Source organism: Lingula anatina, chromosome 1 (genome assembly GCF_051362555.1).
Source record: "Lingula anatina isolate TDL-2025a chromosome 1, LinAna3.0, whole genome shotgun sequence".
NCBI lineage: Eukaryota > Metazoa > Brachiopoda > Lingulata > Lingulida > Lingulidae > Lingula > Lingula anatina.
Window position 1 is genome coordinate 12409218 of NC_141767.1, and position 24437 is coordinate 12433654.

At 35.3% G+C, this 24437-nt stretch overlaps 3 protein-coding genes across 9 annotated transcripts; 2 read left to right on the forward strand and 1 right to left on the reverse strand.

Annotated features, from left to right (window-relative positions):
• Positions 1 to 424: 424 nt before the first annotated feature.
• Positions 425 to 13428, reverse strand: LOC106170597 (catenin alpha-2). 6 transcript variants are annotated; one of them, XM_087001938.1, is made up of 21 exons: positions 13242 to 13428; positions 12690 to 12815; positions 12293 to 12482; positions 11871 to 12037; positions 11569 to 11688; positions 11252 to 11341; positions 10719 to 10892; positions 10269 to 10472; positions 8055 to 8135; positions 7413 to 7658; positions 6973 to 7129; positions 6480 to 6680; positions 6049 to 6200; positions 5744 to 5819; positions 5299 to 5551; positions 4984 to 5089; positions 3826 to 3960; positions 3535 to 3669; positions 1911 to 2003; positions 1687 to 1713; positions 425 to 1428 (listed from the first exon to the last, which is right to left on the reverse strand). In XM_087001938.1, the coding sequence occupies exons 2-21, from the start codon at positions 12801 to 12803 to the stop codon at positions 1267 to 1269; spliced, it is 2883 nt and encodes a 960-aa protein (XP_086858064.1). In that variant the 5' UTR covers positions 12804 to 12815; positions 13242 to 13428; the 3' UTR covers positions 425 to 1266. The 6 variants fall into 6 exon arrangements, with proteins under 6 accessions (XP_086858064.1, XP_086858059.1, XP_086858060.1 ...); XM_087001933.1 differs by lacking the exon at positions 3826 to 3960 and adding an exon at positions 9972 to 10010; XM_087001934.1 differs by lacking the exon at positions 3535 to 3669 and adding an exon at positions 9972 to 10010.
• A 167-nt stretch (positions 13429 to 13595) lies between these two features.
• On the forward strand, positions 13596 to 17287 carry LOC106170563 (cell growth-regulating nucleolar protein). Of its 2 annotated transcripts, XM_013550455.2 has the most exons (8): positions 13596 to 13735; positions 14616 to 14775; positions 14994 to 15114; positions 15422 to 15529; positions 15657 to 15740; positions 15962 to 16304; positions 16588 to 16733; positions 16932 to 17287. In XM_013550455.2, exons 2-8 carry the CDS (start codon positions 14651 to 14653, stop codon positions 17058 to 17060), a joined length of 1056 nt encoding a protein of 351 aa, XP_013405909.2. In that variant the 5' UTR covers positions 13596 to 13735; positions 14616 to 14650; the 3' UTR covers positions 17061 to 17287. The 2 variants fall into 2 exon arrangements, with proteins under 2 accessions (XP_013405909.2, XP_086858066.1); XM_087001940.1 differs by lacking the exon at positions 15657 to 15740.
• Positions 17288 to 20930: 3643 nt separating this feature from the next.
• On the forward strand, positions 20931 to 23345 carry LOC106170567 (homeobox protein not2). Its single transcript, XM_013550462.2, has 3 exons — positions 20931 to 21375; positions 22175 to 22683; positions 22904 to 23345. The coding sequence occupies exons 1-2, from the start codon at positions 21051 to 21053 to the stop codon at positions 22519 to 22521; spliced, it is 672 nt and encodes a 223-aa protein (XP_013405916.2). The 5' UTR covers positions 20931 to 21050; the 3' UTR covers positions 22522 to 22683; positions 22904 to 23345.
• The last annotated feature ends 1092 nt before the right edge of the window (positions 23346 to 24437 follow it).

Here is a 24437-nt window from a genome sequence, read left to right on the forward strand (position 1 = left end):
AGGCCTGTAAATTCAACAATCCCTCAGAAAAGGTCGAAAATAGAATGATTTCAATTATCTTGGACCTTGGTCTCCCCCCAAAAAATGAAACTATATGAATTATTACCCTAGGTTCTAGATTTCAGTTTTGCCAGCTCGATCTTGATTTCATATATAACCATATCAGCAAAACAGTAAAGTTATTCCATGAAAAGGTTTGAATAGTTAACAAGCTAGCTTCACAGTGGCCCTGACACTCAGGGTAGGAATTATAAGAACCTCTCTTGAACCTGCAATCCTTCAATAATGGAAATTGTATGGGTAATTGGCCTGCATAAACGATCATGTTGATGTTAGTGCAATTATGTCAAGCACTTTTAGATACAGTACCCCATGTAGTTATGTTTTGAACTGTTTAGACCCTCAGTAAAAGTCAAAGATGGTGCAATTTGTCATAAGCAGACAGCTTTATTGACTTCACTTGCTCTACTGTAAGATTCTACAAAACTTAAAAGGTGTGGATAATGCTAATTTATGGAATGTTGGCATATCAATATGTAATGCAAATCAAGATTGTATATGTGATAATTTCTTTTGTTTCCAGTCCTTTCCATGTCTCTCCTCAATATTGTCAAACTACTTATTTTTCATTCTAGAAAATATTCATCATAAGCCACACATTTCTAAAGATAAGATGCAATGACACTGATTACCCTCTTCAATAGTACCAAAAAAATCCACAGATGTTAAAGAACAATTTTCTCTCTCTGTGTATATGTGTGATACATAACCCAGTAAAATTCATTTCATACAAAAAATCTTTCCAAATTCAGTTATTACCCCCAAGATAAACAATATGCTTGAACAAGCAGGCTATTCATATGTACAAGAGGGGTAAATGTGCTGAGATTCAATTATAGAATGAAGCTATGATACTACATATTAAATAGAATTCAAGCTCTCATCTTGGGTAGATTGTAACATGACTGTTCTCAACTGCCTTACTATTAAATCATTAAGAGCAGCAATCTTTTAATGATATATACATTTAATTAAATGATTCAATTTTTTAATGTCTTCCCGAGACTGATGATAAATGCCAAGTTTACTTCATGAACAATATGTCCGTTTCCCCTAAAACTCATTCAATATCTACTCATTATATATAATGTCTACTTCTTTATACTTATTTAAAGCAATATTACTTTGAAGAGGACATTTCAATATTATGTGTGTGAAATGTTAGAAATTGAAAATAATGTCTTTATTGTCTTTAAAAGCTGATCTTTAAAAACTGTCTATTTCTGTAAATTCGCTCAATTCCTTCACAACATGGATAGTCTTCAGTTTAGCACTCTTTCTGATCTTGGATGTAATTTCCTCAGGATCCTCTCGACGGACAAGTGCTTTCTTCTCTGGAGGCTTCATCTTCCATAAGACAACAGGGGACTGAAATCAAAATGCCAGAAAAATAATGAACTTCAACAAGCATATTATGTGTAACAATGCCCACTGACATCAGACTAACATTGGAGGCGTTTCATTTTTCTTTGTGATACTTATTATCAAAACTGCCTTGGAACTTTTTTGTAAGGTTCGACATACCTATTGCAGTTACTTGCCCGTCACAAGTGATTTTCTTACAAATTTTTTTAATAGTGATTAAATTAAGCAGTTCCTTTTATTATATACAACTGATATACTTACATTGACACCCTTCTGAGATCGTTGATACTGAAATCAATCAAAGACAGAAGTAAATATAAATATGAAATACTTTGAAAATCATTCAAAATGCATTCAAAACTTGGGAAATGTACCAGTGCTTTTGGTTTACGCTCGTAACTAATTAAAATGTTTTTTCATGATGTTGCTGTAAAAGAATATATATCAGGCATAACTATGCACTACATGTACAGTTACTCAATTACCTTGGTGGAAGCCACATAAGATGCTTTGACAGTCAAGACCACAGCATTCATAAGATTCTTGGCTGCTTGGATCAGAGAGGTGGCACTGTCAAGCTAGAGAAACAGGTAAAAGGTAAAAATATTGTACACATTTTGTGGCGGACTTCATAAATTACAAGTAGATGAGACATAAAAAAGTAATTTCTAATCCCACTAATTGCTGGTAATTTTAGCAAATAAATTATTTGTACAAATACAGTCAGTGGGACTTAACTTTAATAGACCCAAGATATTGACAGTGGACATTTTCCAATCATTGCCTTCCTTGTGAAAAGGGCATTTCTATTATTTTTTAATTTCATCATTTTTTTTTTTTTGGGGGGGGGGGGGGGAGGGTTGATTGCCTTTTGACAGTAAGGGGGTACTTGCTAGAGAATGTTTCTTCATTCAAATTTTATATGGGCACATATCTAATGCATCTAAATAATTCTTATTTTCCTAGTCATTTCATTTTTCCTGTTGACAATACACTGCACATGTTGACCACTGCAAGCATTTTTTTTTTCAGTTGCAAAATTTAGTGCACGCATTGATAGATTTTATCAATATTGTACACAACAGCAAGAAAAACACTGAGTGTTAAATAAAAATGTACAACTATGTACAACTTCAATTTTATATAAAGTGCCAAAATTCCCGTCAATACAAATCAATGTAACTTTACTGAAACAACAAAAAAATTATAATGAAATTCATAGATGTTGAAAACAAATGATGGCAAAGCTTGCAAAAAAAGGCATCTAATGACAAAAAGAGATACATCTATGCAGACTTAAGATATCATCTACCAATAAAGATACATATTTGCCTAAACTATATATATATAAACTAAATACTACAACACTTTTGAAAAAAAAACAAGTTCCTATAATCAAAATTAAAATACTACAAGGACAGTGTGCTTAACCATTCATCTGTGTTGGTGGCCATCTAACCTGTAAACATTTCTTTTACTTTACAGCACCAAATATCGGGAAGTTATAACAAAATCACGATTTGGTCAGTAATCAAAAATTCTGTTATACCCATAAATCCACTCCCCTTATTAGTGTTTGTATTACAAGGTTAAAAATCCACCTTAGCATATTCTGTGTATAACAACAACTAGGCAAACAACATCATGTGTCTAGTTGAGCAATAACCCCAGTTATAACACTGGGACTTGGACATACTATAGTGGGAGGTGCTTAAACTCAAATGCACATAAGAATATTGTGGTGCACTCTACAGAATATGTTTCTACATTTCTACAAATTAATATGTCAATGATACAGTGGCATGAAAACAACAATAAGAATGTATTTTTAGCACTATTAATTCAGCACTATTATTTTATCAATCAAAACTGTCAACCAAATAAATGAAAGCAAAAAGACTGCTTATTGATATTTTTGATTCTTTACCATGAAGTATTCATGCCCATGTATCCTGACTTACTATCAGCAGATGTACATGGTAAATAAGATGGGATGGGGTGGGATAGCAGGGAGCTGGTTGGAGGAAGAGGAAGAGGAAGGTGGGGCTTTTATACCTGCAGTACGTATGCCCAAGTCCCTAGAAAGCAATCTTTATTAATACTACATACCCCGGACACTATGAGCTCTCCACTGATGTTAGTGACATCAGCCTTGACCTTGCTGGTGATGTTCAACTGATGACAGTACAAGGCAATACGTTGGAGATATGCTATTAAGTCTTTCTTGGAATCAGAAACAGGGCACTAAAATGCAAGATACACACACCTCATGAAGCATGCAACACAAGCCACAACAACAACTATGGATTGTTACAGGAAAACCAGCAACGCAACCAACCACAACAGCAACATCAATGGCCACTGCATTGCACAGATGGGTGGGTGTTGTTTATTACATACCCCCGTCAATAACATCTCGCCACCCTGGGTGGTGACATCAGCTTTCACTTTGCTTGTGATGTTCAATTGATGCGTGAACAGCGTGATCTGCTTCAGATATGACAGCAAATCACGCTTGGAGATTGAATCTGGGCACTGAAAAGTGGATGAGGAACTAGCATGTTAGTGATATATATGGGGGGCAGGGGACAAGGCACAGCCACCACTCTATAATGACTGTCTACTGTTGGGACTGGAGTGTGTGGGAGGAGCTAAAGGTCAAATACCATGACCCTACCAGATCATTGTCAACCACCATGCACCTGTAGCTCTCTTAATAACCTGGGGATGCAAAGGTTAAAACCAGGCTATGGATACTATAGTGGTTGATTAGTGCTGGCACCTCCATATCCATGCAGTGGCACCAGCCAGGGACAGGTTAGTTCTTGTATTCATGTACTGTCTCCTCCATGCTACACAGCTGTCTGACCACCAGACAGACAACCCAGCAACCACGACGGCTCCCAGTCGTTACCTACCCCTGATAACAGTACTTCCCCACTGTCCAAAGTGATCACATCAGACTTCACTTTGCCAGTGATGTTCAACTGATGTGTAAAAAGAGCTATGCTCTTCAAATAAGCTTTTAAATCTTCCTTGGACCTGGAATCTGGACACTGTAAGTGGAAAATATGCACACTAGTCCTGTATGACTCTAGACTAAAAAGGTGATTACCAAGGGATGATTGGGATACAACAATAATGAATAATGTTAATATACATTGGGAGTGTCTCATTGAAAATACATCATAAGTTTACTATCTGAAAAAACAAATATTAATTAGAAACAGAGTACAATATTTGTCACCGACAAAGAAAATATCTTATGCAAAGCAAAAGTTCATATGGAAAAGGTGCCAGATTCATCTTGGTGCTTCTTTTTTGGGCAAAATACTGCAAGAGACCAGAGCATGATAAATATTTATACAAAAACAAACAATTAAGTCAATATGTAATTCTTATTCTGTTTGTTTAAGTCTTTTCTGAATAAAATGTGAATTACTTATTATTGATGAATAAACAAGTTTCTGTTCACATATACTACATCTATATCATAACCAAAATGCTGATTCGAAATCATATCATGACAACACATGCCAGAATCAGCAAGTATAATACCTGGTCAGCAATTGTTCTGGCCAGTTTGTCCAGATTAGTTCCAGCTTCTGAGATCTTCTTGGCAGCATTGATGACATCCATAGTGGACTTCAGTGGACCACGACCACTGAAAATATATTTTATTATTAAATACAATAAAATGTAAAAAATTATATCATAATCATTCCTGCTGCTTTATTTTGATAAATATCTATGCTGCAAAAACAACTTTAAGCTGCACTGAAATAGAACAGTATGAGTAAGCTTATAAAAACTTTTTGTGACTGAAACATAAATCATAATGATGAAAATTTTTCCTATATATTATGTTCTTACCGAGTGAAATCAGTCATCTCCATCATGATCATGCACATCTGTTTAGCCAATATGATGATATCATTTCCACTATCATCCCACTTGGCAATTTCTCTATCCAGCTTTGCCTTCTCCAGGCGGAAGTCTTCCACATGTTGCTGGATTTTCAGCTGTTCCTCAGGAGGCAGTTGTCTCATAAGAGCACGGTCTGAAGGTTCTCCCATAATGCTGTCAATTCTATCATACTCCTGGTCTGTGTAGTTGCTGTAGCTTGCTATTAAAGGAGATAAAGTACTGTTGTTATCAATTTTTCATTAATTGGCACTGATTTAGGAATTAAGCCCTTTCTCAATTACCTATCAAAACTTTCTTTGCCAAAGTCATGCTATTTCTACTATTTTTGTTTAAGGCAATCCACCAACTATTTGACCCCATGCAACCTGCCTCTGTAAGAAACATCACTTACCCTTACTACGGGTCTCTGTCTCTGTATCATCATACTGATCTTCCTCAACATCAGATTCCTCGATTTCATCTGGTCCCTACATACAAAATGTTGCACATGTTTAACTCTTTAACAGAAAACATTTTGTCACAAAGACAAATTTGTCAAAAAACCTTTCAGTGGTCAATACTTGTTTGTAATATATTACTTATCAGAATTTAATGATGCCAAAATAATTTATTTTTGAAAAAAATCTTCAAGTGGATCTGTTTCCTGTTACAAAATTTATATAAGCACATTTCTCAGGTTGCCTCAGAAGCACTAACCCTATTCATCAGCACAGCTCTGCGTATGTCACGGACACCATCATATACAAGACGTGCAGCTTCAATGAACTCATTCTCATCAATTTCCCGTGGTGGATTGGAGGAGAGAGCATCCACTGCATCTTCTACTCTGGCAGCAAAGTTTGGCATCACTGAAACAGACGGGAATAATCAAATTTTGGGAATTCAAATTTAAAGGTTTTGGGCAAATGTGTGGGAGAGGATTTAATACTTGCTCATCTTGAAATTCCTCAAAAATAATATGCTGGTTGTGAAATAGTTTAAATCTATATATAACATTAAATTCACTTATAAACAGTATACTGACTCAGAACTGAAAGAACACCTAAATACATCTGAAATTCAAGTTTTATAATTGCAGATTCAGGCTTTTGGTATAACATTTGAACAACGTGGCATTAGTTTTGTACCTTGATCTCTGAGCATCACCACAGCCTCCATCACTCTCTCAGTGTAAATGCCAGGTTCATAGTTATCCATCTCTGCAGTGACCACATTGCAGACACGAGCAGAGCGCCCTCTGATGGCACCAGCTGTGCGATCCAGTGTATCAGCATCACTCTCTTGTAGTGCCAAGACACACTTGTTCACATCTTCCAGTATGTGGCTCTCTGGATGACAAATGAAAGATTATGTCAACATTGCACTAGGAGGGAGTCATGTTTCCCCTTGTAATGGTCTGAACCTGAGAACCATATTGACCATAGGAGAGTAATCATACATTAGTCTAAAGTAAGACATTAATTTTCTTTCAAAATACTTCAGGTTTTTTAAATTGCATAATAAATTGAAACAAATGAAATAAAATTAAAAGGGTTTTTCTTCTTCTTTTCAATACCCATTACTCACATCTTTTTTCACTTAAACAACAAAAAGAAGACATCAGTCCAGCCTTAAATTTACCTGAGACAGCCAAGAAGTCATCAATGGTTGTGATATCATCCACAGCTTCTGTCAATACACGGACCTGTTTCTCCCAGGCATCCTTGAACACATCCATGTTCTCCATGGCAACCTTGGAGCGTGGTCTAGCTGCCAGAATGCGGGCAGCATTGATAACCTGCGAATATGCCAATAATGATGCAACAATATTGATACTTCATAAAATTATCATACACAAGGTCACAATGATTCAAACTTTGTTTCAAACATATTTTCTTACTTCCAAACTACTTCTCAAATCTCCAAATTGGATGTTGTATTTAGAATGTTTAACATCGAACAAACTTAATACTATAATGCTTTTCATGCATGATCAACATCACGAAATTTTTTTCATCTCCACATATAGAGACCTTAACATTACATAGCATATACAGCAATAACATATACAGGAACCATACCTGTGGGCACAGATTCTCTATCTGGCTGGCAGCCAGGCGCACCAGTTTCACCCCTTCCTCATTGTTGGACATGGAGCAGGCCAAGTTGGCCACCTCAACCAGCTTGTTAGCATGCTCTGTGAACACCTGAGCATATTCCTCAACCTCCGCCTCATTGCCAGCCTTTGCAGCCTCAATCAACACCAACAGTGGTACATTGGTTTCTAAGAAGGAGTCGGACACATGATCCACAACAGCCTTACGCAGCTGCAAAAGTAAAGGAATATTCTACTTACAAATCTTTCTAGTAATAAATAAACGTAAGGACTTTTAAACAAGATTTCTACTAATAAATCACAAATTCATATATTTTGCAAAATAAACTCATTTTACAAAGCAGATCATTAATAACTGGATAATCATGAAGTTGCAGTTTATTTATTTTAACTGAGAACATAAAAAATTTGAAAAAAAATAACAGCTTATTTATATCATATATACAACATGAATCTTGCCATTTGAACATGTTACTTTGTATACTATATTGCTGATTCAGTATAGGTTATACACCCCGAGTAGAGGGTAATGCTCTATTCTAAGGGTACTGTCCTCATACTACAGGTGGCCAATGCCCTGGGAAGATTCAGTCACTATTCTACTGACCTGTCTTCTGAGGTCTCTGGTCTTCTTGCACATATGTTCAATGGCTCTGTCCAGAGATTCACTTGGTTCATTGCGACCAACCTGAAAATTAAGAAATAAGATTCAAGCATTTCTCTAAATTTTTCTTCAAAAATTTATATAGTTTCAAAATTTTAAAACACTAACATAATTATAAACAAATCATTGCTATTGTTCCCGTAACATCAACTAACAATGTATATTTTCCACCAAGACTTTTTCTAATAAATAATAAGTTTTATCAAAACAAACCAAGAAGTTATTCTTCTGTATATGACATATGACATATGACATGCTGAATGACTTTACCAATATCATGCAGTTTTCTATTGCAATTTCATATCCTTAGTATCTAACTCAGCCTTTTCAACAGCTGCAACTAAAATCAATCTTGATCTTGTTAGTATTCTTAGCCTTGTTGGGTGAACTCAGAGGTTTAAATATACTGAAGAGCCCCCGTCTAATCATCTGTTCTTGATGCAAGAACATCCTCCCATATCATGCCTTTCATTACACATTTATTTCATATGCATGCTTAACTGCCTCCTTCTGCGAAACACCATTTCAATGACAAAAAAAATAAACCCCACAGTAAAGGAGAGAGCAAAACTAGAAGTCCTCACAAGTAGGGAAACCATCTATACATGGCAATTATATTTTTTAAAACCTGTAAGAAAACCACATGTCATTATCAGCATGGTGCATCTAAAATACCCTGCTGTGTAACCATTACCTTGTCGTAAGAGACGTGAAAGGTGACACCACCCTAAAGTGTCTACACAGTAAAGCATTCTATAACAAGACATATATTATTGATCTAATGAGAATGCCTTTTTTCACAATACATTTGCAACGTCTCAAATTCCTGCTACGGTAAGAAAAAGGGGAAAATGTGTCCCAGCATAAACTGGAATCTCTAAAGGCACAGTGTTATTCAAGGTGCATGACCCTCACAAAGTGCTTTATATATGCAAAGCCCTTGGAAGCCATGGGAATGTCACACTCTGAGAAAATGAAATGTTTTTTGTGATGCACTATTTATTTGCAGTAATGCCTGCTGTGTTTGTATAGCAACATTTTAAACTCAACTAAAAGCAATAGGTTAGTGTCCACAATTGTTTTGTTATTCATGAAGCGGGTGAAGGATGACTAACTTAGAATAATATCTTAGAATAATACATATAAATTACCTCAACTGATCTATATGTCATTAAGGACACTATTTAAAACATAATAAAAACAACATGGCTTTGTACCTGATGCTTGTGATGTATTCACAGATTCCCCAAATACATAATAAATAACTAGACAAAATGTATTTAATATGACTTCAAGTGAAAAGACCAAAAACTGAAAAACAATTTGTTCTTGTGAATAGTTATTGTGGAAGTGCTTGTTATTTTCAAAGTACAAAATTCCATATTTAAACTTTCCCGTGTGCAAAAAAAATTAAACAAACATTAATAAATAAATAAATAAATAAATAAATAAATAAATAACTATTAAATTAACTAGATTCAATATCTCTCCTCATGACACTTTTAATATCCATCCACTCTAAACTCTAAAGTGCTTTTCTATATGCAAGTCCATGCTCTTGCCTATAAATGAATGCTTTTTCCATGCTGGAAACATGGATGATGCAATAAGTAACCTTGCAGAACCATGCTCTATGGCATAAGGGATTTCAACAAGGCCAAAAACATGGATTTTGCAATGCTCTAAGTGAGTGATATGGCAGTAGCCATGCAGATGTGGCTCTGGTGAGGTTGGTAGTGGTGGCAGGAGATTATATACATATATATATATATACATGTAACTGTATAAAACTGTGTGTATGGTTATACATATGACCAATAGCAGGCAGGGTGTATTTGCTGCATCCCATGCAACTTTTACCTGCTCACGAAAGTAGCTTGGTTTGCTACGTTTACCACACTGCAGAATCAAATAGTTACAGAGACAGGATCAAACATCAGCAATTTATCAAATGACTGATACAAGTTGGTTACACTAGACAGAGAATAATTCCTTTGTGTATCATGCTAATATTTTAAGATCAAACAAGACTATGAAAACTTAATAATTATTGCTTTCTTTCTAAAAATAATCAAATAATGGTAAATTTGCTCCAGGTCTAAATTTGTTTCACTAAAAAGGCAATTCAATATGTCTTAACATTTTCATTTTACTTACATTGTTCATGTACTCTGACAACAGATCTTGCAAGGCTTGTCTGACTGCATTACATTCCTGAACAATCCTCTCTCGTCTTTCATCACGTGTGCAAGAAGAGTCAGCCATCAGAGCTGCACCACTGATAATGCTCTCAAGGCGTTCCTCCAAAGAAGGTCTTGTGCGCACTTCATTGTAATTCAGTGGATCCATGATTATCTTTTGCTATAATGAGGAATTTAATATGGGTTATCAAAACACCACTTCAGTTACTGACGTTCACATTTTGTACAAGAAAGAAAACTGAACTAAACAAAATATTGCTCCTTCCTGACAAATATCATGTTTTGCATCAAATATCATTTTTCTTTTTTCAGTTTTGAATATATACCTGAAAATTGTTAATTGTGTGAAATCAAGCCAACATAAAACTAATACACACATATTTAGATAAAAACATGAGAAACATACGTCAAATTCATCCAGGGCTGCAGCCAGTTCTCCAGGGCCCTCAAATGGATGTGCATCAGATTGTCCTGTAGCCTGGGCCACCCCACTGATTGTGTTCACAGCATCACACACCTGTTTCAGGACAAAGTCACGGTTAGCCTTCGCTGCTGCCAACTCTGGATGGCGCACATAGGCCTGGGAAAATAATAAAAAAATCATACAAAACATACATTGATTTTGGCAAAAAGGGGGAATAAAATAACTGAATTTAGGTTCTGTTAAGAAGTTTTAACATGGCCAAACAAATCAGTGGTAAGCTTAAAAAGCATATTTTGGCATGTACCTGACTTCATGTTTGAAGTGCAATGTTAATCAACAAAACTTTAATGTTATTCTAAATACCAAAAAAGAGCATCTTTTTTATGTATTTTAACATAATAATGCTCCATGTAGATACTGATAAATTGATTATTCACAAGTAAACAATAATAAAAATTCTCTTGTCTATCCGTGATACCAACCCACTGCATCATTTACTTATGACAGTGACATACCTTGGAAGTGGTCAGCAGCATCATGCTGTTCTTCTTCAGTGTAGCCCTGGCTGCTGCCAAGTCATCTCTAAGACGAGGGTCTTTCAGATCCTGGAATAACGATCACATCTGAACATAAACTTCAAAAATTTTATTATGGAAAAACAAAATTTGCAACTGTCATTTATTAACATTCATATCAATGAAATATTGCTCAATGTCAATTAACAACTCTTATTCACACATAATTCCATTAGATTCATGAGATACAGAATCATGCAATTACCCTAGTTTATATCCTTTTTCATTCTGGCCTACTTCATGTTGTAAGTACTTACAGCTTGCCTTCTGCCTGCTTGTTCTACCAAATCCACCACATTCTTTCCAAATTCTTTGAATTCCTTCATCAGTTCTTGCTGACTTGTAGCATTGCGGATACGTTCCAGATCATCCTCAACCTATAAAAGCAAAACATCTCTATATAAATGTATTCCCAAATTATTCCCTTTTGACAATTTAAACTTCTCTTGTTCCCAAACTGACCTAAAGGAAAAACCATGTGCAGGACTGGAAATGTAAATTAATTTGTACCTTACTTCATTATTAATCAGCAAAACAATTAATGATCAATGTTGCTTACAATTCTCAGAGATTTCAACAGCAGATGAACATCCACCATGTCTGCAAGGATGAGTAGACGTGTGACAGCAGATAATAACGCCCTGGCTGCACGCACCATGGCACCACGCTTCATGGAGGAACAAGGATCATCAGCAAACTCTTGTGAGGAAGTGCGCATCTGATCACCTGAAAAAAAAAGATATATATATATATAAAATACACATTAAAAATCAACAGTGGTTCTCAATTATATCTTAATTGAGACACTCATACCAAACTGTGGAAGTTTGACTCATTTTAAATGATGTTTTCTTAAATATATAATAAAATTGAAAATAGTCACATTTTGCAATTATATACCTGTGCAATTCTTGCAGTCTCAGTCAAATTTATTAAATATAAAACTGGGAATCTTAATGCAGATCTCAACTCCATACTCACCTGTTTTTGTGACTTCATCCACAGCTGCAAGCATTTCATTTCGGACTTCTGGATTTTCTTCTGCTATTTCTCTTCCACGGACAATAAAGTTTTCTGTAGCTTTCTGTACTGCTGCACTCAATACATGGGCCTTCTTAGACCTTCCTTTCTTCTTCTTTGAGGGGCCTTTCTGGTTGACCAGGGTTGTAACCTAATGCACACCAGAAACAGTATATCTTTACTGTTTTTCAGTCAAATTTAATAACAATACTTGTGATGTTTTGTGAATTCACATACTGTGTGTTATCATACAAATGTATAACCAATCTAGTCAATCAAAATTCACAAGAAACATTTTTCATACTCTTGCCTACACTATAACAACTCAATTTTTAATAAGTTTAACACTTCCAGTTACCTGTGTAACTAACGGTTCTAATGTTTTCTCCACAGATTTTGTACGAATTTCCAGATTCTTTGGGTCCCACTTAATCTGGATGGACCCTGTTGGAGAAGTTGTCAGGGTTGTCATTTTGCTAGCGTCCTGAAAAACAAGAAACTCATGAAATCAGAATATGAAATACCCTCGGATATAATGCTCTAGAAATGAAAAAATACACATGATTGAAAGCCCCGCTTTTAATCATAAGGTTTGACGCTGTAACATATTAATTTACTGAAGAACTCGTTCAAAATATGAACCAGTATTAAGTAGAATATGCATGTATATATATCAATTACCACACGAACTTTGTTTTTGAACATCTAAAAAACTCACTACAAAGAAATTGCACAGTTAAAGCAATTTCAAATGGGTTGGGAGAACAGATTTATTTTACATGATCCATGGCCTTCCCAGACAGGGAATGTTTATCGAATTAGTAAGACATAGATTCATTGCAAGAAATTCCTAAGTTAAGTTTTCCTCTTTTTTAGATTGGATACCAAATTTTAACTGTATTTTACCTACCTGCACAGGAGCAGACTACTCCAGAACCGAAACCCCCAGCTTAACCCTAGCTTATATATGATTTTCACTTGAAATTCCTCAAATTCCTATTGTATTTAAAAATAATGAATCATAAACCAGACGGTTGCCGTTTGATATACCACCACTCCTCCCTCCTGTACAAGAAAATTCTTAGCCTCATATGCAAAAAAAAATTGATAAAATGTCACAATCATGTCATTTTCCCATTTTTATTAACAATTTCTTTTATTTGCATTATTTTTGATGGTATACATTCTTTGATAGATATGAAACATTTTAAGTTTGATTTATACAAGCGGGATGCAAATAATTAAATTAAATAACAGACACAACCCACCTAATGTGCCTCCATTAAAAAAAGAGCTCCATTTTGCCCGAAACTTAAAGTGAAAAAGTAGGCCAACTCTGTGTCGCTGTTAACACATGTGTATGTGGACTACACTCAAAAAATTTAATTGTTCTTTGAAAGCCTGGTAAGTTAAAGCACATGTCTTATAATACATGTATGCCCTTATAATATGTAATTTAGACTAGATGAAAAGTCGAAATGAACGTCAAGTATTCGTATTACTTAAAAACCAAGGAGCCTGTTGCTACCAGTAGTACACTCTTGTACTCAGTAGTGTACATGTATTATATGGTATTGGTAGTCACTAATTCAATTAACCACTGTAACAGTATCAGCACTATTAGCCACAGTCTAAAGCTAGTAGTACGTAAGATTGCATAATGTGCCCATTAAATCTTAGCTTATAAACGTGTAGATGTCATATTTGTCGGATTGCACAGTATGTATGTACCCTGTATATCTACCTACATGTACATGGTACAGAGTTATTTTAGTTCATTTTGCTTGAGTTACATTTGATTATAATATTTTATCATTTTTAGTGTGCCTCGTGAAAGATTAATGCAGGTATCAACTTTATTGCAATTATATAGCTAATCTGCTACTCGTCTAAACACTAGCATGCCAGCATTAGGCTTCGTTCACATGCAATGTCTATTTTCTAAATTCTATTTTCTATTCGCGCTATCTTATGATCACGATCTGTGCCCTGAATATCCCGCCGCGTAATTACTGGCAGCGCGAGCCAGTTACTTATAGCAACTTATAGTAACTGGCTCGCGCTGCCAGTAATTACGCCGCGGGATATTCAGGGCACAGACCATGATCATAAGACATACCGCAAATAGAAAATAGAATTTAGAAAATAGACATTGCATGTGAACGAAGCCTTAGACTAGGGACACTGCACAGTTACATGTATCAGGTTTTGAAAATTTAGATAATGCTTATACTAGTAAATATATGAGTACATAATATTTACTAGTAGGTATGGTATTTTTCAGGGCTCCTAACTGCAGGTTCTGCACTTGTCTTTATCATGGTGTTTTTCACGTGTAATGCTTGTGGAGAGTCACTGAAGAAGAATCAGGTAGAGAAACATTACATGACAAAATGCCGGAACTGTGAAGTGCTGTCTTGTGTGGATTGTGGAAAAGACTTCTGGTGAGATGGCATTATTTTCTGGCTAAATTCTGCCTGCATTATGTTTGTATCATGAAGCAGTCATTAATTATAGATTATTTAAAGATTTTTTAAAAAATGTAAATAATGTATGAAAATAATGTTTTGAAAAATACATGATAAGTGAAGTTGCTTTTACTTAAAAATGCATCATTGGTACTGAATTATTATATGTAGCTCTATGTATCTTCATTGCTCAGGGGTGAGGCCTACCAGGAACATGTGAAATGTATTTCTGAGGAGGAAAAATACTCTGGAAAAAACTACAAACCCAAACCTGGCACAAACAAAGGAGAAGCTAAACAAGAACAATGGACCCAGGTAGAGATAATATTAAAAACAAACATGTCCTTCTTTAGTAAAGAAAAACTAACATAAATTTATCATGACGTTACATGGAAGATATTTTTGAATTCTTTAGTAAGCAAAACAATGGCTAACTTGGTCATATAAAAGATTTTGTTCAGTATGATGTATAAACATAGGATGATAAAAAAAGGATCTTAGACTGTGGCTCATTGTCACTGAGAATGTCATCAACAAAATATTTAGACCTCAGCATGCACATTTTTTCTTTATTACAATCTTTTTTAAAGAAACACGTAACATCTTTTTTCATATTCCACAGCAAGTTCAAGAAGCAATTGACAAAGCATCTGCTAATCCAAAATTGCGAAACCTGTTGATTCGCATGAAAGATTATGCCAACATTCCAAGAAAGCAAGCAAAGTTTGAGGTGGGTAGATTAGTCCTATTTTACTTGCAATTTTTTCTTCAATTACTGCCCCTTTTTTTATGTTTGTATCATTTTTTTACTGTTTTATGAAAATAGAAAGATGCATTGTATTTTTTTTTCCTTGCAGAATTTTGTGCGAAACAGTCTACGAGTGTCAGATAACACTTTAATCAAACAAGTATGGGACATTTTGCTATCAGAGAAAAATAAGGTAATTATGCATTGTTTTATACAGAAAAGTTTGAATATGTACCAAAATAATCAACAGATTTGTGGTTGGGAAATTTTATTGTCACCAGATGCTGTATCAGATTATATGTACTTGATGTCATTCACAAATTCATATTATGCTGTAGAGAAGAATTGGACAATTGATTCATTAAATGGATAGTTCTATCAGTGTGGATTCTATGTGTTATATGTATTTTGTAGAATGAGAAAGAAGGTGAAAATGGCACACCCAAGCCATCTGAGGCTCCCAGTACCATTGTAGTTGGAACAGGAAACGGTACCACACAACACCATGAACAAGAGCAAAATGGAAAAAAGAAGAAAAAATCAGCAGAAAAGGAAAGGAAAAGGGGAGATATATCTGACTCAGAAACAAATAATTTTGGATCATCTGACAGTGTAAATGATATTGAGTGTTCACAAAATGGAGAGCCTAGTCTCGAAAAGCATAAAAAGAAGAAGAAGAAAAGAAAACAGGAAGAACTGGATGATGAAATTGGGGTCTCTGAAAATGGAAAAACCAAAAGAATGAAGTCATGTACAGGTAAAATAAGAAGTAATACTTAGCAAGATGCATTGTGAATTATGCTGAACTGTATAGTAGTGGTATTTAATAAGTGTCCTTTTTGGTTTGCATAGATATTGGTAAAAATTCCTGCGAGTTAAGTCCAAATTATAACCATGCATAATGCACATATTTTGTATTTATTGTCGTATTTGTAGCAAATAATCAGTCGTGCTGATATTTTCAATACCCTGAAAAAGTGCACAATTGTATTTTATCTCTATTGACGGCTTTTGTTGGATTGGAAATGTTGCTTCTTCAGAAACAGAAAATACAGTAAAGCTGAATGACACTTTGGAGACAGATGATCTTTCAAAGAAGGGGAAATTTAAATGGGAGGATGTCATCTGCCAGGTGTTATCTGCAGCAACTGACCAAGAATTGTCTTTAAAGAAACTTAAGAAAAAGGTGAAATTGTTCTCCAGTTTCAGTCTTAAAACATGTTTTTACAACTTTTATTAGTCAAATTAGAAAGGTATAGCTGCTTTATGTCTTACGTTAATTGTAATTGCTTTTTATAGGTAGTTTAAAGCAGTTTTTATTTAAGTAATATTTTTACACTTGTGTGCAATTTTCTAGACACTTTTTTAAAATGTCTTATTTTAGGTGCTGGCAGAATATTCCTCATATGACAATAATAAACCAGAGGACAGAATTCTGGCAAAGTTTGAGAAGAAAGTACGAAAAAATCCAAGACTGAAGATGCTTAAAGACAGAGTGAAATTAGTGTCTTGAAGTCGGCAGGCTTCTTAAAAAAAAGTGAACTGTTTTTAATAATAAATTGTGATGCTGCAGATTTTGTGTTGTCTATAGTTCTAGTTTTCTCTCAGGTGATCTAGCATTTTCATGGCATTTTTTGAAATAGCAGGATCTTGAACCTTTGAAATAGTGATAATAACCAGTGTTTGAAAAAGTTTATTTATTGTAAAAGTAAGAAAAAATAATAATTTTAATACACCCTATATTGAGTTGAATTAATTCATGTATTTCAAGAATCGGACGATTATATGATGCTTATTGTTTCTACATTGTAAAACACTGAAATAAATCTACTTAGCTCTTTGATGCAAAACCAAATTTTACATGTAGATATTTGTGCTGTTTGACCCTAATTTGGAAAAAAAAACACGTTATAAAGGAATCTTACTGTACTCCTGAAGAGGAAATTGATTTCTTCGATATGTCAAAAGCTGGTGCAGTGCCGTGTAAACTAAAGCACAGCTAACACAATCAGGATTTCATCTGGGATCCATTAAATAAATATTACAAGCTCTAACAAAAAGGATTAGAATTATTATTTACGATTAAATCAGTTATTATTATTTGTATGTGGGTGCAATAGATAATCCATTGGACACTTATTTCCCTAACCGTCTGAGATACCCCCTTCTCCCTCAGAACGAGAGAAAATCAATTTTTTCAATCTCTGTGCCCTACATATGTAAATTGTCCTCGTCTTCTGTTTTATATCTGCTTAGCAAAGTGTGACAAATATCGTACCCCTACACTCCTGCTTGGCAACACCATAATCTTTGGCATCTTCGAGGACTAACTTAGATACATTTGGCTAAACTGGGAACAATTTATTTATTTATTTATTTATTTATTTATTTATTTATTTTCTGATCCTTGAATGTACCCCCTTTCATTCTTTTTATCAGTATGCAAATTTACATGGAAGTGATTTAATTGTTGTTGTGACTCCTGTCACCACCGTGTTGTGTCGCTACATACATAAAACAAGTGCACGCAATCAAAAACAGATTTTTATTGTAAATGAATGCATTCAACCTTCCTGTTTTGCTGGTTTGGCTCATATCGATGGTCAGTCTTTGACGTCAGAACTCATGTAATCACTTATTTTTGGCTAATCATCAGTTGTAATTGTGCCGATGCGTTATTGCTTTATTATAATACCCCATTATGAACATTATAATAGACTGATTAGTTGATAAAGCGACTAAAACAAAAGGAAGAGGGAGGTAAAACAAACCGATGGGCAACGCACGTGCGTTTGGCTATTATAATCTCTCAGTGGTGGTAAGATCAATATTCAATCTATATTCCTAAATGCCGTTTCAATTCATTTCTGTTCACTGTGCTGTACCTCACAGTGTTTAAACTACCCCCAAAGTTTATTAGATTTCGATTGAAAAAGCATAATTACTCCCATTGCTACCAACACTGATTGCCTGCGTAAGCATTAGACGCCGGACGCCTTGAGATTATTTCATTTTGATCGGAGTTAATTTCTTTTAAATGTCATTCAAAGTATAAGCAGTTATACTTTGGGAAGTCAAAATGCGTTGACAAGATAGAATAGATATTGCATACATTTACTTTAATATTTTTCTTATCCTTAGATATATTCTAATAATTGATTTGATTGTATTGCGACGCTGATATATTTTTATATTTTTTCTGGTAGTGTATAATGGGGAAAATACCACACTAGCGCTAGAGGTTTTTGTTATTTTCATTTAAAATTCACTATTTTTCATAAAACGGTAGTAGGGCAAATTTACTTGTACTTGTATATTTTATATTAACGGGAAAAAATCGAACATGTGCGTGACAGTAAGTGATTTTTACTTCATATTTCTTTCTCTTCAACTTGCGCTTGCTAGCGACCACGCTATTTCTTTGTTTTCGCGGCGCCTTATAAATCTGAACTGTCAACTTCTTTGTGTAATGATGTCCAAATAAAGGACCCCATCAACTGTTATTGAGAACTATTAGAAGGCTATGAAGGCGATTTGTACAATAGTGAGAAAAATTAAGCGGGTTCCTGAAACAATTAATAGGAAAAGTTACCCGTTTTAAAGGTCATCAATCCTGCCTGAGCCTGTTATTATACGTCTGATGAACGCCGGGTTCCAATAATTAAACGGCCATTAATCACAAAGAAATCGTAATTACTCGGAATTAATAGAAGATGAATTTATCTATTATTCATTGAAGGAAGAACACAACATTTGTTAACCTTCTCAGAAATAGATAGCGATATTGTCTGAATCTATCGCTTGAATTTTTTTCGTTCGAAATGCGGCTATAATCGTGATCCCGGGCGAGAGCAGTAGTGCCTGACTTCCGTCGCTCTTCTCTTTAGTTGCCTCAGTCTACTTCGTTTTATTCAAACTTATCGAGGCATTCAAATCCCCTTTTTTTCGAAAATGAACACTCAGTTAATTTGACGGAATTATTGTGGTGAACGACCTTTTATTCAACAAAGACAGTACTACTGTTTTTGGAACCAGGGCCAAACCTTTCACCTTCCACCGCACGTAGGTATGATCTCTTTGATCAGGTATTTCAGTGTAAATTACGCTGTACATGTTTAATCAGTTTAAAACAACTAATCTTCTAAGTAGATGGTAGGCTCCTCCTTTGATTAGCCTTGTTATTGTGTACATTGACTCACCTTGAATAGGTAATAACCACAACACCTCGTTGACTTCACCGTTAAACGGATTAAGGGGTTCTCCAACTTAAAGACAAACTGTGGAACCCAATCATCGCTACCAAAATATGGCTGCGGTTTTCTCGAAAGTCATCATCTTTAGGTGCGGTGCTTTTTGACCAGAGGACTGTAAAATTGCAATTCTTAAATATTATTGTTATGCGAGTTATTACACACCGATTACCCGGCAAATGTTTACTACTTTTTGTTTACTACAATCAGTGCCGCCGGTGAAGTATTTGCTTTTCGTCTGAATTTCGCATATTGTGAGAAAAGCAATCTTTACTAACTTTTGATTTTTTTTTTTTTTTTTTTTTTTTGTTACGTGCAAGTAAGCATCCTATTATTTACAATAATGCATCCTGTTTTATCTGTATTTCTCCTAAATTCTCTTTTTCATCTATCAAATTTTTGCACACTGAAAAATATGTTTAATAATTTACGTGCATACTAATAATTTATTTTTCAACATCTTTAATGCAATGTGCTTCTTATAATAAAAAATACGGCTCTTTGACATTATTATTTTTCAGGTTTATTTCCGTCGTGCCGTCTACTACATGGATAACATATGCTTGCAGCTCTAACAAAATGCCTCCTAAAATCACACATTTGTGGGAAGAGATAAAACATGTGCACTTAAAATTATTTTTCCAAATAAAATGCACCACTGAAAAGGTTTTTCATATTGAAAACTACTTTGCTTTACTTTAACACATCTTTATATTCTGTTTAAAATTAACGTCAAAGTTTGAAGATAATGTATAGCGAATATTTTCACATTCACATTACTTTAACTAATTCATCCTATGTCAGTCTTTAAACTGCAGAATCAGTCTTACTAGTAATGATCACTTAACACCAATTTCAGCCCACAAAAAGACCCTAACTTCGTCCTAAACCAGTCCAGACTTGGGGAGATCTCCGGGGAGGTAAGTTCCTAATTAGGACAATAAAAGGATTGTGACTTAACACTTTGTAGTAAAATGGGCATTGACCCAATTTTATCAATATTTATCGAACATCCACCTTAATGAGACCCCCCTCGCTCTTAAGGAATACTGTTAGATGGCCTGTGATTGGTCAAGTCGTGCCAGCATTGTTGCTCGCATTCCGCCAACCTGTATAAAAGGAGGGCCATTGAAGGAGTGTGTACATTCATTCCGCAACTTGCACAGCTCGCTGTACCTGAACCCAATCAGCAGTCAGCAGTGACTTCAACTTCCAAGTGACTTTGACTGAGAAGATCATTACGACAAGAAAACATGCAGAACCAGATTCATCTCCCGATCAGCGCTCTCCAGCAGAATCCAATGTTCCAGATGGCCCTGGCCAATGCATTCCCCGCTGGTTTCAACGTCCTAGGCCAGCCGCAACTGCACCCCGCTTTCCTGCACTCACCGTACGCGGCCAACCAGCTCAGCTACCGCCCCAGCAAGGCCAGCAAGTCCTTCATGATTGACGCCATCCTGGGAAGAGATGGGGAAAAAGAAAACGCAAGACCAGAAAGTGACCTGAGAGTGGACAGCGTCCACCCTTACCTGTCCTCAGCACACAATGGTTTCCGCAGTGCACTTAATCTTCCAAAAGGTAAATATATCTTTTAATATGTATTTTTATTAGGGTTGAGGTAAAAATTCCGGGTTAAAATGTGTTGTGTCTGAATAAAAAAAAAAACAGATACACCATGTTTTATAATTTTTCTAATTCAGCAACACCGAATATTTCACCTATGAGAATTTTTTCAATATTACGATATTGATATTACTAAGCGTGTCAAAAAGACGCTTAAATAAAGCAAGCGAATTATTTGATTCCCCTACTGTAAAAAAGGGAAAAACTTTAATTTCACATATTATCACAAAAAAAAAAGAAAGAAAATAATAATAATACAAACTTACAAAATAAATACAGCTTTTGACACAGGTGTTAAAATCGATATATTCGATTGAATTTACTACCACCTGCAAGGAAGATCAGTTGGTCTAATGATGCCGTCAGGCCCTAATAAACCGATAGGTGTTGCGGCGCGTTCGATCATAAGTCAATGGTCCCGGAAAGGGTTGACTCCCCTGCGTGGTTTTGGTCGATAACATGACTCGTTCTCCCCCACTGCGAACAGATCGAAGTTCCGATCATATTTCTCTTTCAACATCACAAAGAACGAAATTATCCGTGAAAAGTCCTGACCACAATTTTGTCTGTTGATTGGTTACTCAATTTTACTTCATCACTAATTGAGTCTACCTTGGCTTCATTACTAATGCTACTAGAGGTAATTGATTAGTATGAATTAAAGGTATTACATGGGCATTCCTTTTGAAATAAAAAGTATTTTCAATTACTGACTTTAGCCGAACATATTACTTATGTCACGTTTTCACTTCAGGTAAAGCCGATATGAAGTCTTCCGTATCCGAATGGAAACAGAACAAATCCAAGCGCGTCCGCACCATCTTCACCCCAGAGCAACTAGAGCGTCTGGAAGCAGAATTCGAAAAACAGCAATACATGGTCGGCTCCGAAAGATCCTACCTGGCCGCGACGCTCAACCTCTCTGACGCCCAAGTTAAGGTGTGGTTCCAGAACCGCCGTATTAAATGGAGGAAGCAAAGCCTAGAGAAACAACAGCAGAGACTGAGACAGCTAGATCTCCTACACAGTGAAGAATCTGGCTGCGAATCCGAAGATGATGACAGTGCAAGTGACTGCGGCAGCATCGGCAGTGCTTACTAAATATCACAGTTAAACATATAAACTTGAAGCAGATATGCTTTTGGAAACACCATTGACTTTCCATACTTCTTGACTGTGATAATTTCCAATATGTGGTGCCAATGTGGACTTGTAGCGATGTCGTCTCCCTTCGCAGTACCTTATCGTGCCATATCAAATAAGGTGTGTATTCTACTGATATTTCTTTCCTTAAGTACTTTTTCTGTCTGACTGCTATTTAAACATAAACATCTTATGAATTCACCATTAAAGTACTTTTGGTTAATTTTGTAATTAATCTTCCCTTACAAATGTATAAGAGAAACCAGAAATGTTGGTAAAAATTTTGATATAAATGCTTTCAAATCATGTAACTTAATTTTCTTTTCATTTCTCTTTACAGCCAGAAGATGTAGACCATGAGATAATCAAAAAATACCACAGAATGCTTAGAAATCCCTGGACTTAGCTGAAACTCGCTGATACGAAGAGTACCGAAAGCGAACTCCATTGAACTGTTAACGTGTAAACCAACACATGTTTATCTTAAAGCAAAAGTATTTTGCTAATGGAATTACGCAAGCTAAGAGTGGAACATTCTGCTTAAAAGGATACACGAAAGTTTAGAAAAGTTTTTTTAAAAAGTTCATACGTCTCTCGTTACTATAATCCTTAGGAGGGTTCTACTATTGTAGTTAATAACAGATGAGACATTGCGATTCCACGCAGAACTTCCTAAATGTTTAGAACTAGTAAATGTTAAGCATGTCAGTTACCTCTCATAATACTGATCGTTTTGATTAAGTTATTTTATGTTAATATGAAATAAAATATGTGTAAAATGATATAGCTGGTGTTGTTAAATGTTTATGGTTGTGCGTTGAACTAATTGTCTGCTTGCAACAAACAAGCACGAAAAGGAAAATCTCTTCTGAATTTAAATTGAATAAAAATTAATTCGAAATACGGCTAGCAAAGGATACGATTAATTTAGAAAATGGACATAGGTCTGTGTTTCGAATGAACCCCAAATCCCGCGCTGTTGATTTAATTTTAACCTTGTTATGCAACGTAATATTAAGAAGTTAGTAATATCAGAAAATACCCTGTTGTTCTGATAAACATGAAAACAGTTCACACGATTCAAAACAACTGGTCTGCGAGTACATGCATCTGCACGTTTCATAGAAGAAAGCCAAAGGCACATTGGACGTTCAGGCTGGCTCCCTTTTATCAACATTCACTCGTTTATTATTGTCGTTGACCTAGGCTGAAATTCATGCCTATATCGTGTAATATAGTATAATATAAGTCCAATTTTATTCTTGGTGTTTCAAGCTCATCGCTTTATAATGGCGGGCCCTGCTTTTCTTTACTGGGTGACCTCAGCCCGGCAACCCCCATTAGTGAGGTGTGAAATAGGCGGAAAAAATGGCATTAAAGTTACGTTAATAACTACGCTTCTCCGACGAAAATTGAGATTTTACAATGATATTATCTCGTCTTATCAGTGTTAGGATCACGCACACTTCAGTGTGGACTGGTCTACGGTGAAATTGCAAGGAACACAGTCATGAGTGCCAAATCATCCGGCTGACACATGTCATCGAGATTTAATTACGGCTCTCTTCCGTGCTTCCTGTATTAGGTATCTGATCTATCCGGAAATTATTAAAGTAACAATTTTGAAATGTCGTTGAACTTGGGTTTGTGAAGATATTTGATGTGGGTGTGTTTGGGGAATGGAACATTATGGAAGATACTTTTCACATTGACAGCTTAATAAAACTACGAAAATGTACGGCAATGTCAATGATAATATTGCATGTTTGTGAGTTTTCTTATTGCGTCGATTATTTCTGTTGGTTCTGAGCTTGAGACTGATTTCAGAGTAATCATTGCCAACTGAATGTAAAGGAGAAGAAATAAATGAAACC

Excerpts from the sequence above, each read along its gene's own strand:
- LOC106170597 (XM_087001938.1), bottom strand. The coding sequence starts at position 12,803 with ATGACAACCCTGACAACTTCTCCAACAGGGTCCATCCAGATTAAGTGG. Across the intron at positions 10,473-10,718 it reads CAGCCCTGGATGAATTTGAC|CAAAAGATAATCATGGATCC; the intron begins GTATGTTTCTCA and ends TCCTCATTATAG. Across the intron at positions 3,961-4,983 it reads CCAGAACAATTGCTGACCAG|TGCCCAGATTCAATCTCCAA; the intron begins GTATTATACTTG and ends TCCACTTTTCAG.
- LOC106170563 (XM_013550455.2), top strand. The coding sequence starts at position 14,651 with ATGGTGTTTTTCACGTGTAATGCTTGTGGAGAGTCACTGAAGAAGAAT. Across the intron at positions 14,776-14,993 it reads GATTGTGGAAAAGACTTCTG|GGGTGAGGCCTACCAGGAAC; the intron begins GTGAGATGGCAT and ends TTCATTGCTCAG. Across the intron at positions 15,741-15,961 it reads TGCTATCAGAGAAAAATAAG|AATGAGAAAGAAGGTGAAAA; the intron begins GTAATTATGCAT and ends TGTATTTTGTAG.
- LOC106170567 (XM_013550462.2), top strand. The coding sequence starts at position 21,051 with ATGCAGAACCAGATTCATCTCCCGATCAGCGCTCTCCAGCAGAATCCA. Across the intron at positions 21,376-22,174 it reads TGCACTTAATCTTCCAAAAG|GTAAAGCCGATATGAAGTCT; the intron begins GTAAATATATCT and ends TTTTCACTTCAG.